At 39.0% G+C, this 15,000-nt stretch overlaps 1 protein-coding gene across 1 annotated transcript in view; it reads left to right on the top strand.

Annotated features, from left to right (window-relative positions):
* Window positions 1-12,306: 12,306 nt before the first annotated feature.
* Eml6 (EMAP like 6) overlaps window positions 12,307-15,000 on the top strand; it is a 272,708-nt gene continuing 270,014 nt past the window's right edge. The window contains exons 1-2 of the mRNA XM_029483123.1: window positions 12,307-12,394; window positions 13,204-13,924. Coding sequence (XP_029338983.1) covers window positions 13,728-13,924 — 197 coding nt within the window. The 5' untranslated portion in view covers window positions 12,307-12,394; window positions 13,204-13,727. The remainder of the gene's footprint in view (window positions 12,395-13,203; window positions 13,925-15,000) is intronic.

Here is a 15,000-nt window from a genome sequence, read left to right as displayed (position 1 = left end):
AAAAGAGAAGGAGATAAATGACCTAATAGAAACGAACACATTATTAATTATGATTATTGCATTAATAATCCACATTCTTATATTCATATTGGCTAATATTCATAATGGCTTTAAATCTCTTCTCAAAGAAGCCTTTAGAATAACAAGAAAAGGAAAGGTATGAAAGATGAATGTAAGCTTCAGTGGATAAATTTTTAAAATTTATAAATTAGACTGAGGAGAATGCTAAGATATCTAAGATGAAACAAAAGGAGAAAGACGAAATACGGAAACAAGCATTTGAAGAGAGATTGCAGACATTTAAAAATCTGAAGAAGGAAAATACTAAGATATCAGAAATATGGGAAAAGGAAAAATGAAATATGAAGGTAAATATTGGAGGAGAGATTGAAGAAAATTTATAAATAAGATTAAGGAAAATGCTAAAATATTAGAGATACAAGAGAAAGTGGGGTGTGAAAAAAATGGACACAGGCCTTGGAAGAAAAATTCTAAAACTTAATAAATAAAATTGAAAAGAACATTAAGAGATAGAAGAAATAAGGCCAAAGTCTAATGCAACACCACAGTAGAAAACTCAAGAGAGTCAGACAAAGATTGCTAGAAAACATGTTTAGCTTATCCAGTTAGTGTACAACAATACCAGGAGATATAGAAAAACCAACAAGGTTGTGAACAATAGAACAACACCTCATAGATATGCTGGGTTTGCGAAAGTTTAAATAAAGTGTAACAAAGTACAGATTGCATTTACTATTCATGAAACAAATATTACATTCTTGGGCAATTCAAAATAAAATAATCCCCTTAAGCCTGAAAAGATATGACAAGAACAATATTAGAATGGTATTCATGTTTGAGAGAAGAGGTTAGGGAAATAGAACAACAACAACAAAAAAAAAAAACAACAAAAAAAAACAGGGCCAGAGGCATAAATATCTCTCGAGATCAACTACTAGATGAAAGTCCAAATGATGAAATATAGATTCAAGTCATATATGATGAAGCAACCTTGGCATTATGTTAGCTGTCAGCCTTGAGCACTTGTGAGATTAAAGAAACAAGAAAAAGACATAAACTATTGATTCAGATCATGCAAGTTTCTAAAGAATCATTCACTGACTTTTTACAGAGATTGACTTCAGCTATAGATATAAATGTATCAGATCCAATAGCTAGGAAAACACTAGTTATCTTTAGTTTTTGAAAATGCTAATGCTGAATGCAAAATAGTGATCATGCCCTTAAGGGCAATATTAACACCTATAAATGAATAAATTAGAATTATGGTTGATGTTGGATATCATTCATATGATATGGATTTAATAGGAGAAGTGATCTCTAAAGATTTTGAGAAAATCTAAACTCTCAAATGTCTTAATTGTGGTGAGAAAGATCATTTTAAAAAGAACTGTAAGGAACAACAAACTAATTTTGAAAGGGGGCCTATGCCTTCTGGAACATACAGAAGGCATGGCAAAGGCTGATACTGGAATAATGAATTTAGATCAGTGAAAGACAGTTGGAATGAACCCTTGTCAAAAAATGCCAGGGTGGAGGCATTCAAGGCAGCCATTTCAGGGCAACAGAAGAGATACTCATCTGCAAAATAATTAGACAACACTGCTCTAGAGATAGACATAAAAAACCTGAATATCAAAGTGAAAGCAACTTCTATAGATAAAACAAAAACAAACAAACAAACAAACAAACAAAAAACCAAAAAAAAAAAAAACCCCAAAAAACAGAAGGAGGCAAGAAATAAATATTTTGGCAAACTTCTATAGATGATCAGAGACTGAAAGTAAAGATACTTATAAATAATATTGAAATTAAAAGAATGGTTTATACTGGAGCAGATGTAACTACAATCTTACCAAAATCCTAATCTCCAAATTTGCCTTTTCAAGAGGTAGATATCAAACTTCAAAAAGTTAGAACTTTATCCCAGATAAAACAAGGTAAAAAATGGCTTATGTAGGACCAGAAGGTCAAATAGGGAGACTAAGTCCATATGTAATTTATTTAGCCATGAAATGATGGGAGAAGAGATTTGTGGGAGGCACAGATAAGTATCCCTCAAATTTCAGAGACAAGCCACAATATAGGAGATACTCCTGATAAAGAAATTTAAACATGTTATCAAAGACAGTTAGACATTGTCCATGCTTTCAATTAGCAGGGTACAGCAGAAGCTGATCATTCAGCTTTACCACAGGGAGCCACTGTTAACAAAACACTTACCACTAAGAAGGTTTACTGACCAACCTGTTCAGACTGAGCAATGACAAAGGAAAAATTATAGGTATAAGAACAGCAGCTCCAAGAGCAAAGAGGTTCAAAAAAAGGAGGACTCAACCAACCTTTGGATCTTTCTGTATTTGTCATTAAAAGGAAATCTGGCAAATGGAGGATGTTGACAGATCTGAGAACAATTAATAAAAGTTCAAACAGTGGGTTCTCTACAGCCTGGAATCCCATTGCCTTCCTTGCTACCCAAGGAATGGTATAGCATAGTGATTTATCTAAAAGATTGCTTGTCATAATTCCTTTACAAGAACAAGATAGAGATTCGTTTTGATGCTGCTCACATTTAACCACTTAATATCAAACAAAAGCTACCATAGGAGAGTCCTGCCATAGGAATGTTGAATACCTTGTGCCAATATTTTATATGACAGCCATTAAATAATTCATAAGGAATTTCCTCTATCCATAATTTACCATTATATGGATGATATTTTGCTGACTGATTCAAATGGCAATACCTTAGAAAAGGCTGATGAAGCAAAAAGAAATTTGTCTTGTTGGGGGATTACAAATTGCTCCTGAAAAATACAAAGGAGAGATTCTTTAATTACTTAAGATTTAAGATAAATCTGCAAGAAATTGAACCACAAAAGGAACAAATCAGTTAAAACCAATTAAGAACTCTTCATGATTTTCAAAAATTGCTGGGAGATATTAACTGGCATAGTCCAAGAAAAGTATTAACCAAGGCTGAAAAGAAATTCAGTCTAATAGAAAAGAAACTGCAAGATGCACATATAGATTGTCTTGACCCAAAAATGGCCTGTGTTTTATTTATCTTGTTTTCTCTTCATTCTTCACACAGGAATTCTTATGCAGAGGGAAGATTATATCTTAGAATGGAATTTTTCTTCACACAAACAGAGTAAAACTAAAAACCTATATCGAAAAGTTTTCTAAATTGATATTAAAGGGAAAAATAAAACTTTGTCAATTTGCTAGAATAGATCCAGCTGAGATTGTGACAACTTTTACTAATACAAAGATTGCCTCATTATGGGCACAAGATGAATTGCGATACCATTTACTAATATAGAAATTGTCTTGTTATTGGCACAAGATAAACACTGGCAAAGAGCTTGCAGCAATTTGGCGGGGGGGTAAAATTAACAACAAATATCCCCAAATGGAGTAACTTCAGTTTATAAAAATAATTAATTGGATTCCCCCTTATATACTAAAGAGGACTCCAATTTCGGGAGCACTTATATGTTATACTCATGCAAATAAATCAGGAAAGACAGTGTATATGTCAGGAAAAATAAGTAAGGTTGTTGAGAGTCCTTATGATTTAGTTTAAAAAATTAGAATTATATGTCAGTCTTATGATATCATTAGATTTTCCTGAATCTCTTAATATAGTTTCTGATTCTTAATATGCAGAGTCATTTTTTCCTATAGAAACTGGTAAATTTATTCGGGATGATTCAGAATTAACTTCACTGTTTATTCAACTAAAACAAATGATTGAAATAGAAATCATCCTTTATATATAATACATATCAGCTCCCATACAGGTCTAACAGGCCTTCTAACAACAAGGTAACCTTGAAATTGGCTATTAATAGGAAATATGCTGGAAGTTTCAGAATTTCATAAAAAAACACCATGTTAAGAGCAAAGGTTTAAGGAAAGGTGTTTTTGTGGTTGTTTTGTTTTGTTTGTTTGCTTTTGTCTTTTTTTTTTTTAACCACTTGTCAATAAGCCAAGGAAAGTGTAAAGAAATGCCCTACTTGTTCTTTATACAACCAAACTCCATTACTTATGGGAGCAACCCTAAAGCTACCCAAAGAAATGAAGTCTAGCAAATAGATGTGTTTCATTTTGCAGAGTTTGGTAAACTGAAATATGTGCACTTTACTATAGACGTATATCAGGATTTCAATGAGCAACTGTGTAAAGTTCTGAAAAGGCTGATTCTGTATTTATGCATTTATCAGAGGTTATGGCTATTATGGAACACCTGTATAAATTAATACTGACAATGCTCCAGCATATGTCTCTAGTGAAATGAAACAAGTTTTAACATATGATAACATAAAGCATATTTCAGGTATACCACGCAATCTATAGGATAAGCAGTTATAGCAAGATCTAATCATACTTTAAAGGAAATGCTTAGAAAAACAGGAAGGGATTAAAAAGCTCAAAGATAGATTACATAATGCTTTATTAACTTAAAAATTTTAAATGTCATTGAACAAAGAACAACAGCTGTGGAGAGACATTGAGTTGTGGTGTGAAAGAAAGTGTTGAACTGAATCAGCCTGCTTATTTTAAAGATGCCCTAAGCTCACAATGGACAGCAGGAAATGTATTGCGCTGAGGAAGGAAGTCTGTATATGTTTACACAGAAGAGAAATTGAGGATTCCATCCAAACTGATAAAAATCAGAGAGGAGATCCTCTGAAGATTTCAGCTGTAGACAGAAAGAAAGAAATCAGCAAGATAGATAACACAGGCAATATATGCTGATCCCTTTACATTGGGAGCAGTTCTGTGTCTGGCTGACACATGAAAATGTCTCCAGCCATGCATAGGTAATAAATCTTGTTGGCTATGAAGTCCTCATGATTTATTTTTCTATGCTATCCTTTCATAAGGCGTGAATGGAGATTTGTATTGCAATTTGGTTGTAAGCTGGTTCCAAACCAGCTTAAGGAAGACAGATGTCTTTCACATGTTCAAACAAAGAGCAAAAAATCATCTTTAACTTATATGTGCATCTTTCACACTCTGTACATATGTTATTGCAGAAATGTATATTACTTGTAAGAGTTTATATGTTTACAGAAAAACAGGGTTAGACAGCAATGGAATGGAGGCAGCCTTGACAAGTTTCACACTCCAAAATGCTGCTGGAATTCTGAGACATACTTATTCTAACATCTTGATTGATCTAGCCCCAGACTGTCTCAGTTGCTGACTCATCAAAACTTGCTTCCAGGACCACTTCAAAGCAACTAGATTATTTGGTCCAGTTTTTCAGACTGTTCTTATTAGGACTTTATTTAAGCCTACATTTTCATAGCACATAGAGGCTGACCAACAAATGTTACAACTAGCTTTCTTAAGACTTGGACTTTTCCCAATTTCCTTTGGGTCCCCCAAAAGGAAAACTACATTTAAAATCAACAAGAAGCAATTTTAAGAAACAATGTCCCATTCCCAAAAGGAGGTATGGATATTTATTTATTTATTTATTTACTTATTTATTTATTTATGTCATTAATGGGTTATGGATGTTGGTTGTTTCTTGTTATCAATGCTTGTTGATTTTTGATACCAAAGAGTTATGGGTGTTGGTTATTGTTTGGGGGATTAGTTGGAAGTTGTTTAGCTCTTCCCTAATTCAACCACAGGGATCACCAGCTTCTGTCCATTGGTTGGGTGTAAATATCTGCATCTGAATATTTCAGCTGCTTGATGGGCCTTTCAGAAGGCAGTCATGTTAGGCCCCTGTTTGTAAGCACACCATAGCATCAGTAATAGTGTCAGGCCTTGGAGCCTCTCCCTGAACTGGATCCCAATTTGGGCCTATCACTGGACCTCCTTTTGCCCAGGCTCTTCTCCATTATTGTTCCTGCAGTTCTTTCAGACAGGAACAATTCTGGGTCAGAGTTTTTGACTGTGGGATGGCAACTCCATCCTTCCACTTGATGCCCTGTCTTTTTAATGGAGGTGGACTCTACAAGTTCCTTCTCCTCAATGTAGGGCATTTCATCTACGGTCACTCCCTTTGAGTCCTGAGAGCGTCTTACATACCAGGTCTCTGGAGCATTCTAGAGGGTTCCCCTACCTCCTAGCTCCCAAGGTTTCCTGTTTTGATTCTTTCTGCTGGCCTTCAGGGCTTCAGTCCTGTTCCCCCTAATACCTGATAATGTTTCCCTCTTCCCCTCCCAGTTGCCTTTCCCACCCAGGTCCCTTCCTCTCTGCCCCCCACCTATGATTGATTTCTTCTCCCTCCAAAGTGGGGTTAAGGCATCCCCACTTGGGCCCTTTGGCTTGTTAGCCTTCTTGAGTTCTGTGGATTATATCCTGGGAATTCTGTGCTTTTTTTTTTTTTAACTAATATCCACTTATTAGTGAATATATACCATTCATGTCTTTTGAGTTACCTTACTCAGGATGATATTTTCTAGTTCCATTCATTTGCCTGCAAAACTCAGGATTTCCTCATTCTTAATAGCTGAGTGGTATTCCATTTTGTAAATGAATCACATTTTCTGTATTCATTCTTCTGTTGTGGGACATCTGGGGGAATCACCATCCCTGACCTAAAGCTATACTACAGAGAAATAGTGATAAAAACTACATGGTATTGGTACAGTGACCAACATGTTGTTCAATGGAATAGAGTTGAAGACCCAGAAATGAAACCACACACTTATGGACACTTGATCTTTACAAAGAAGCCAAAAATATACAATGGAAAAAAGAAAGTATTTTCAATAAATGGTGCTGGTCTAACTGGCTGTCTGTGTGTAGAAAAATGAAAATAGACAAATAGAAATTTGTCACCTTGCACAAAGTTCAAGTCCAAGTGGATCAAGGTCCTCAGCATAAAACAAAATACACTGAATCTAATAGAAGAGAAAGCAGGAAAGAGCCTTGAACTCATTGGCACGGGGGTGGGGGGGGATTTCTTAAACAGAACTCCAATGGCTCAGACTCTAAGATCAACAATTGATAAATGAGACCTTGTGAAACTGGAAAGCTTCTGTAAGGCAAAGGACATAGTCAATAAGACCTACAGATTGCAAAAAGTCTTCACTAACCCCACATCTGATAGAGGGCTAATATCCAAAATATATAAAGAACTCAAGAAGCTAACCACCAAGAAATCAAACAACCCATTCAAAAAATGGGGTATAGAACTAAACAGAGAATTCACAACAGAGGAATCTCAAACAGCTGTGAACCATTTAAATGTTCAAAGTCCTTAGTCATCAGGGAAATGCAAGTTAAAACAACTCTGAGATTCCACCTTACACCAAACAGAATGGCTAAGATAAAAATCTCAGGTGACATGTTATCCCATGTAGAGTCATATAACACCATTGGAAATCATTCTATTCTGACTATAATTTCCTCTATTTGTAAAAGCTTGACCCTTCTGTAAAATCAATTATATAATATGTGCTTTTTATATGTACATTTTCAGTTCCACATAATGCTTTTTAAAATTCATAAATTTGGGTTATAATTGTGTGTTCTGGAATATAAGATAATTGATTAAAAGAAACTGACCAATTCCTGAAAAAAAAAATCTCAGGTGACAGCAGATGTTGGTGAGGATGTAGAGTTCCTCAGAAAATTGGAAATATATCTACCTGAAGACCCAGATGTTCCACTCTTGGACATATACCCAAAAGATGCCCCACCAAACTACAGGGGCACGTGTTCCACTGTGTTTATAGCAGCCTTATTTGTGATAGCCAGAAACTGGAACAACCCAGTTCCAGTTCTTTTAAACTTGCCACTAAAATCTATTTAGAAAAATCGAGTAATGCAAGCTAATAGTCACTCAAACTCATGGTCATGTTAGATACTAGTCTAGTTTATTACATAAATATATTTCCTAGGTTGAACAGATAGTTAATATCTAGTAACAAGCAATGTTTGTCAATTCAGATATACTAGGTAGATAGATGGATGGTCTTCAAAAAAAAAAAAACCTGAGATCTACAGAATATGACATTTAAAGATATTATTAATTTAAGTCATTTGAAAAGATTATTTGTCTATTGATATACAGTGTTCTGCCTGCATATATGCCTGCAGGCTAGAAGAGGGCATCAGATTTCATTATAGATGGTTATCAAGCAACATGTGGTTGCTGGGAATTGAACTCAGGTCTTCTGGAAGAGCACACAGTGCTCTTAACCTCTGAGCCTTCTCTTCAGTGCCAGTTGAAGTCTTTTTTTTAACAATAAGACATGTCAGCTCTTGGCAGTACCCATATTTCTACTCCAAAGAAGATGATGAGTATTGAAGAATCTCCTTATAGAATTTGCTTCAAAATTCAACAGCAAAATAGAACAAAACAAAACAACAACAAAACTTCCCTTGCTTCAACTGCAGACAGAATACTGTCCAAATGGACAAACCTAATCACAGGGAAGTTGACTGCTGAGCAATGCAAGGACAAGGTAAGACAAGCCCTTTATATTTACTACTTCACAGAAAAATTTGTCAAGATATTCTGGGGGCTGGAGATTAATGTTCCTACATCTCAGATAAATTTTTGAGTAACTGTCCAGACAGCCAATGGTGTCTGTCATTTCTATAATTTTGGAAGCTGTTTGCCTCAACTTCCTACATACTCAGGTAAAATTTATCCCTTCTTAAGTCTCTGATGGGGTTAAAGACTAAATAGTATTAGTCTCACAGTAAAAGCTTAAGTTGTCTAGGACGTAAGAAGATGTTTTTAGTATGGTAACACAAATTATGATAGAAAACGAATTAGGTATAGAACTCTAAACTCACCAAGATAAAATAGATAGTAGAATACTCTCTCCTATGTTGCCAAATAGAAATGACTGGACATTGTGAATGTAACTCTTACATTATAATTTTCATAATTGTTTTATAATTTTTCTTATTGTATATAGTTTATTATTGTAAGAAAAGGGCTTTTTAAGATGGGGGGGGTGGAGATGCTGGGGCTTGTCTTGTGTGCTGTATATTCAGATGCTGAGTTCAGTGCCCTTGACCAGACTGTAACCTGATATTGGGGCACTGTATTAATCAATGAATTGTAAAGAATGCTCCTCAATAGTCCCTGATTGGTTAATAAAACGCTAGACCCTATGACTCGGCAGGAAGGATGGGAAGTCAGGACTAAGAATCCAGTGAAGGGTTTCAGGAGAGACCACAGGGGAGAGAGTTGCTATTAGGTAGGATGGACCAAGAGCACATGGCTAAGAAAGGTTCACCCTGAGGACAGGCTGATGGACCAGACACATCCCAGGATCCATCAGATTGGCAAGTAATTGGCATTCATGTGTGTTTTAACAGATGAAGAGCTTAGATAGCTCAGAACCTGCCCAGTGTAGTGCCTACAGTATATTATTAAATTGCAGTGTAATTTCTGCCTTGTTTACTTGAAAATTATGTGGGCAAAAGTGGGATAGAAACCCCCAATAGATATTTAGGAGTAAAAAGGGGAGTAGCCACCTGCAGAAAACTCATTTACTACAGTAGGAGTCTATTGAACCTGTGCTTAACCTTCACCAATAGCCTTTCCTGTGCTCTCTGACCCTGCCACATATATGACCCTTTAAGTCTTAGGCTTTCTACTTTAACTGAGGCTGCTTCTACTTTAACATTCACCAATAGCCTCTTCATTCATCATAGCCTCTTACAGCACCAAACCTCAATTGCTCTCCATGACCACTTCATGCCTCCAAAACTAGTGTTACAAATTACTGTTTGACTGCCAGCACAAGGTATAGCCTAGGCCCCTCTGGCTAGCCTCACAACTTCTGTATGCTGAACCTGAGGAAACAGATCCCTGTGTTTTCAGCTCCTGATGACAAGCACTGATTGCCCTAGAAAAGCAAAGTTTCTTTAATGGTTTTTAATTCAAAATATTACACTGATGAAATGGACAGAGTCTTGGAGGGAGGAACTACATAAGCCAAACCTCTATCATCTGCACTGCTCTCAGCATTATTGTCTAAGTTCACGTATCTGCTCATTAAGCTGTGAACATTCATTCAGTGGTGTTTCTAGCTCAAAGTTTCAAAGTCCCTTCATGATCCTACCATAAATACATGCTCAGGTCTGTCAGAGCATATTCTGATACCAATTTTTGTCTTAGGGTCTCTATTGTAGTGACAAATGACTGTGACCAGCGGGGGCTGGTGGTACATTCCTTTAGTTTCAGTACTTGGAAGGCAGAGAGTGTAGGACTCTGTGAGTTCCAAGCCAGTCTGGCTTTTACCACTGCTAGTTTTTCAACAGAGTATGTCTATTCTTTTCTGGGCCATTGCCACTGTCTCTTAAGAAGTACTCAAGGCTCTGCCTCAGACTATTAGATACTGCATGTTTTGATCACTGCTTTTTTTTTTTGAGGGGGTGGTGGTGGTGTCAGGATCTCTCTATGTAGCCCCTGGCTGTCCTGGAGTTCTCTATGTAAAGCAGGCTGGCTTTGAACTCATGGAGATCTGTTCAGTCTACAGAGTGTTGGGATTAAAAGTATGCATCAACATACCCAGCCAATTACTATTACGTTTATTGTTATTTTTCTCTTCAAGTGAATTAAAGATTCTTCATTATTTTAAGTAGTACAAACATCTCTGTTCAGTTCCATTTAAAATTTACTCTTTAAATAGATCTGTCTGTATTTTTGTACCCCCTTTTATTTAATAAAAAAGGCAGAGTGCTCTTTATCTTTTTCAATTTATCTCAATTGTGTCTATATTTCATATTTCTTCCATGAAGCTTTTCCTTATTATTTCTGGAAGATGTTTTTGTCTTCTTATATATAATTTATTTCTCTACGAAATTCGCCATCTCGATTTTTGCTCTCAACTTTGTTTCTGCTATGGTTTGACTGTATTCCACAAAGTCCATATATTTAAAATCCAATTTTCTGATTTATATGTTAATGGTATTTGGAGATAAGGCTTCTGTGAGTTAGTCAGCATTAGATAAATCAATGAGGTTGGGTGTACCATGACACTAATGGCTTTAAAAAGACACAGGAGTTAGCATTCTCGTTCTATCATGCTATGTGATGCCCTCTACCAGCATAGGATGTAGTTAAGCCCATCATCAGATGATGAGCGCCATGTTCTTGGTTTTCCTTGCCTCTAGAATCATCAACCAACCAACCAACCAACCAAACAAACAAACAAAATTCTGCATAAATGATTAAAGGAATAGAAATCAGACCAAGACATTTCAAACCCCTCTAAGTCATGTTTTAATGTTTAGTTGTGTCCTTACTGTCTTAAAAAAACAAAACAAACAAAAACAAACAAACAAACAAAAACAACTCCTCGAATTTGTTGATTCTGTTTTCTCAGAAAATACGAAGTGTTTTCAAATTCTCTTCAACATTGTAGGCAACTGCTCACCACACTTAGGTGCTTCTTATCTAAAGCATTGCCTTTCCTACCAGGACAGCATCCTATTAAAACTCCACGTAGATAAAGAAACATCTTGAACACAGAAGAGTCAAAAGTATCAATCTTTCGTAGCTTCTTAGTCAAGTGGATTTTAAAATCTGTTCTCAAAAGTTGGCTGCGGCCATAATCTGAAAATCAGAACGAATAAATTAATTTATTCCAGGTAGTTTTAGAATAGCCACTGGCTTCTGTTTTTTTACGGCCAAATTGGCCAAATTCATTGCATGGGCACAAGGCAGGTCACAGGAAGGCACTTATTTCCCTACACACGACAGAGTGACCACACACCACTGTATATTTCTTAATCTTTGTAACACTGCACTTGGATAAATCAGAATCCTTTGGAATAATAGGGGAAACTGAAGTAGGAAACAGCGTGAGTCAAGTGCTGCAACAAGGAAAGAGATGGGCTACAGCAATCCTCTGGGACTGGCGCAAGTGAAAGTCCTGAGGAAAGCCCCTGAATTTTTTCCACGTCATCTTTTCTGCTTTCAGCACAGACGCGCAGGCCGCTGGCCTGGGTCACCACGGAACACCAACGCCATTCTGGGTGAGCTGCTGGGTCTGATAGGAGAAACGCAGACTTCCCTGGCACCGGTACTAAGGCCCTGCGGATGCATGGAATCCTGGGACTTGTGGTACACCCGAGGCGCTCGCCTCAGCAGCTGGTTTACAAAGGACTACGATTTCCAAGATGCATAGGGAACAGGCGGACAGAGGGAGGTGAGGTTTCGGCCCTAGGAGGCGTCTGCGTTTCCTAGCGCCGCAATTTCGCCGCGTAACTCTTCCCCGCGCTGGCCCCGCCCCTGGAGCCAGGGAAAGAGGAAGAGCTGGTCCCCAGAGCCCTGGTGACGAAACCTAACCCGGGAGCGCGGGGAGGAGAGGGAGGGCAGGCAGAGGATTTCGCTGGCTGGTGCGAGATCCTGGACGCAAGGCGGGCAGCAGAGGTTAGAGGCGGAGAGAGCAGGGATACTACGTGCGAGGCTGGTCCGGGTGGGAGTGCAGGAACCCGCTAGGACCGTAGAGCCTGAGCCAGGTGTACCTGGGGCTACCAACCCTCAGGTCCGCAAAAGTGGGCGCCCGGTTGAGCATGGGGTGTCGCTGACACCCGGGCTCCACGGGAGACCCCGCCCCGCCTCCTGCCAACCTAAAGGCAAGATCCCAGAGCCCTTGGGTCTCATAGCTAGCTCAAATCTCCGTGGGGAGAGGAGCATGATTTTTTTTTTTTGACACTTTATTATTGTTGCTGTTATTTTATTATTTTTATTATTTTTTTCCGATCGGGAGCATTTGTAGGTAGCCGGATTTCCTCCGATTCAGAGAAAAAAAAATTATGACACTTGCAGTTGGAGTCTTTAATTAGGGGAGAGCTGTTAAGTATTTATTTATTTTTATGATTTTCTCTGTGAAGAGAAGGCTCATAGAGGGTTTGGATTTTAAACACATATATGACAGCTAATTGGAGCATCTAAAAGAATGACCATTGCATATTCACCCTGGCTTTATAGAGGAAACAGCAAGTGTTACTGCAAATTGGAGCAGCAACTACCGGCCAGAAGTGTTTAGGGCGTATTTCCTATAATTAAGGTGGATATGGAAGGAGAAATGTGGAGAATCAAAAAACCCAAAAACAAAAACAAAAACAAAACAAAAACAAACAAACAAAAATCCCACAACTTGGTTTTAGTTTGGTAATTATTTTCTTGTGCTGGGTGACATGCAAAAATTCTTTATCTTCCTCGTTCTCGCATCCTAGATATAGACTGTCAGTTTCGGATCCAAGGACGGTGATGGCAAAGCAGTAAACCGGAGTAACCTTCTGCCTGTCAGATCAGACCTGTCACAGAATAAATCCCACCGCCTGCTGCGAAGCCCCCCGCGCTCCTCAAACTTGGCGAACTGGTAATCCGTGTCTGGATATGCAGATCTCTGATTTTAAAGGCCGGGTGACCCCGGGGAGAACCTCTCCTGCCGCCCAAAGCCCGCAGGTGCAGTGAGGCGTGTGCGCGGGTACTGGTACCCTCGAGGCCCGCTTGACCCCGGGAGAAGGAGTCCGGGAGCCCAGCGGGGTCTTGCTGCTGTGCACCGGCGTCGGCGGCTCCTCTCCCGCAGCACCAGATGATGGTGGCGGCCAGCGTGCTGGGCTGTGTCTGTGCGTCGCCGCGGAAATTGGCGCCCGGTGCTGTACCCTGAGCCCTTGCAGGTCCGTCGCAGCTCGAGCCTTGAAGAGGACAGAGTCGGCGCTCGGGGCACCCGGGGGTCGCGCGGTGTCGGCTTATCATGGCGGATCGGACAGCTCCCAGATGCCAGCTCCGGCTGGAGTGGGTGTACGGGTACCGGGGTCACCAGTGCCGCAACAACCTGTACTACACCGCCGGCAAGGAGGTGGTCTACTTTGTAGCTGGGGTAGGGGTGGTGTACAACACCCGAGAGCACAGCCAAAAATTCTTTCTGGGACACAACGACGACATTATCAGGTAAGGACCACTGGGGTGGTGGGAAGGGGTTGGATATGGAAGGGTGGGAATAACCGGGGTCATGTCCAAGAACCTTAGGGAATAAAGGCTTTTCCTGGGAGCCGCTTAGAGAAGGGCTGCAGCTACTAGGGCCAGAGCAGGAATAGGGAGAGAGGTGTAGGTGGGAGGGAGAGGTCTGTCCTTTCAAAGGCTTTTAAATCTCTTCTGAGTTAAGTGTTGTGCTGCATTTTTGTTCTTTCCTGCTACAAGTGGAAGGACTGGGTAACTACCAAACACTCCCCACTCTTCTCTAGCAAGGTAAATAGTAGGAGCAATAGATGAACTGTGGGTAGCATTTTTTGAAGGCTCCTCAGTAGGTTCTTCCACAAGCAAGTGGATTTGAAAGAAAGAAAGAAAGAAAGAAAGAAAGAAAGAAAGAAAGAAAGAAAGAAAGAAAGAGAGAGAGAGAGAAAGAGAGGAAAAAAAAAGAAATTTTGATACAGGCAGTTTTGAATCTTCATCCCATATGCGTTGGACCTAAGGCATTTTTTTGTAGTGGGTGGGGAGTATTTTTTGATATTTCAGCAGTGTTTTAGCCCCCAAAGCATATTTACATACTACAAGGTTGCTTTCTACAACATTTTAAGGGTTTTAAAAGGCTGGTAGCAGCAGCTGGACCACAAAATCTTACCATCTAGCCCATAGAATGAGCAGTATGTTATAGTGGATGGTCTAGGAGACCTCCATTGCACACAATAGTCATTTTAGGGTCCTTCTTGTTTAATTAAAGGGGGGGGGGATATTTGATTCTTTGTGCTATCCTCTTCTCTAGACTAGACATATGTCTTCCCAGCCTTTGTCAGCATCTCCTATGGCCAATTAAGGTGTGGTCCAGATGCAGTTCATAGGGAATCCCTTTCTGCCTATGGCAATTGAGGATAGTTTCCAGGGTATGGACACCTTCACTCACAGAGACAATGATTGCTAAGGATAGATTGCAAGGAACAGAGATCTTATTTCTTGTACCTTCCAAATGTGTGTGTTCCATTGATGCAGAGCAGCACACACACACACACATACACACACACACACACACA

Source organism: Mus caroli, chromosome 11, assembly GCF_900094665.2.
Source record: "Mus caroli chromosome 11, CAROLI_EIJ_v1.1, whole genome shotgun sequence".
NCBI lineage: Eukaryota > Metazoa > Chordata > Mammalia > Rodentia > Muridae > Mus > Mus caroli.
This window is presented reverse-complemented; position numbering and strand designations above follow the sequence as displayed.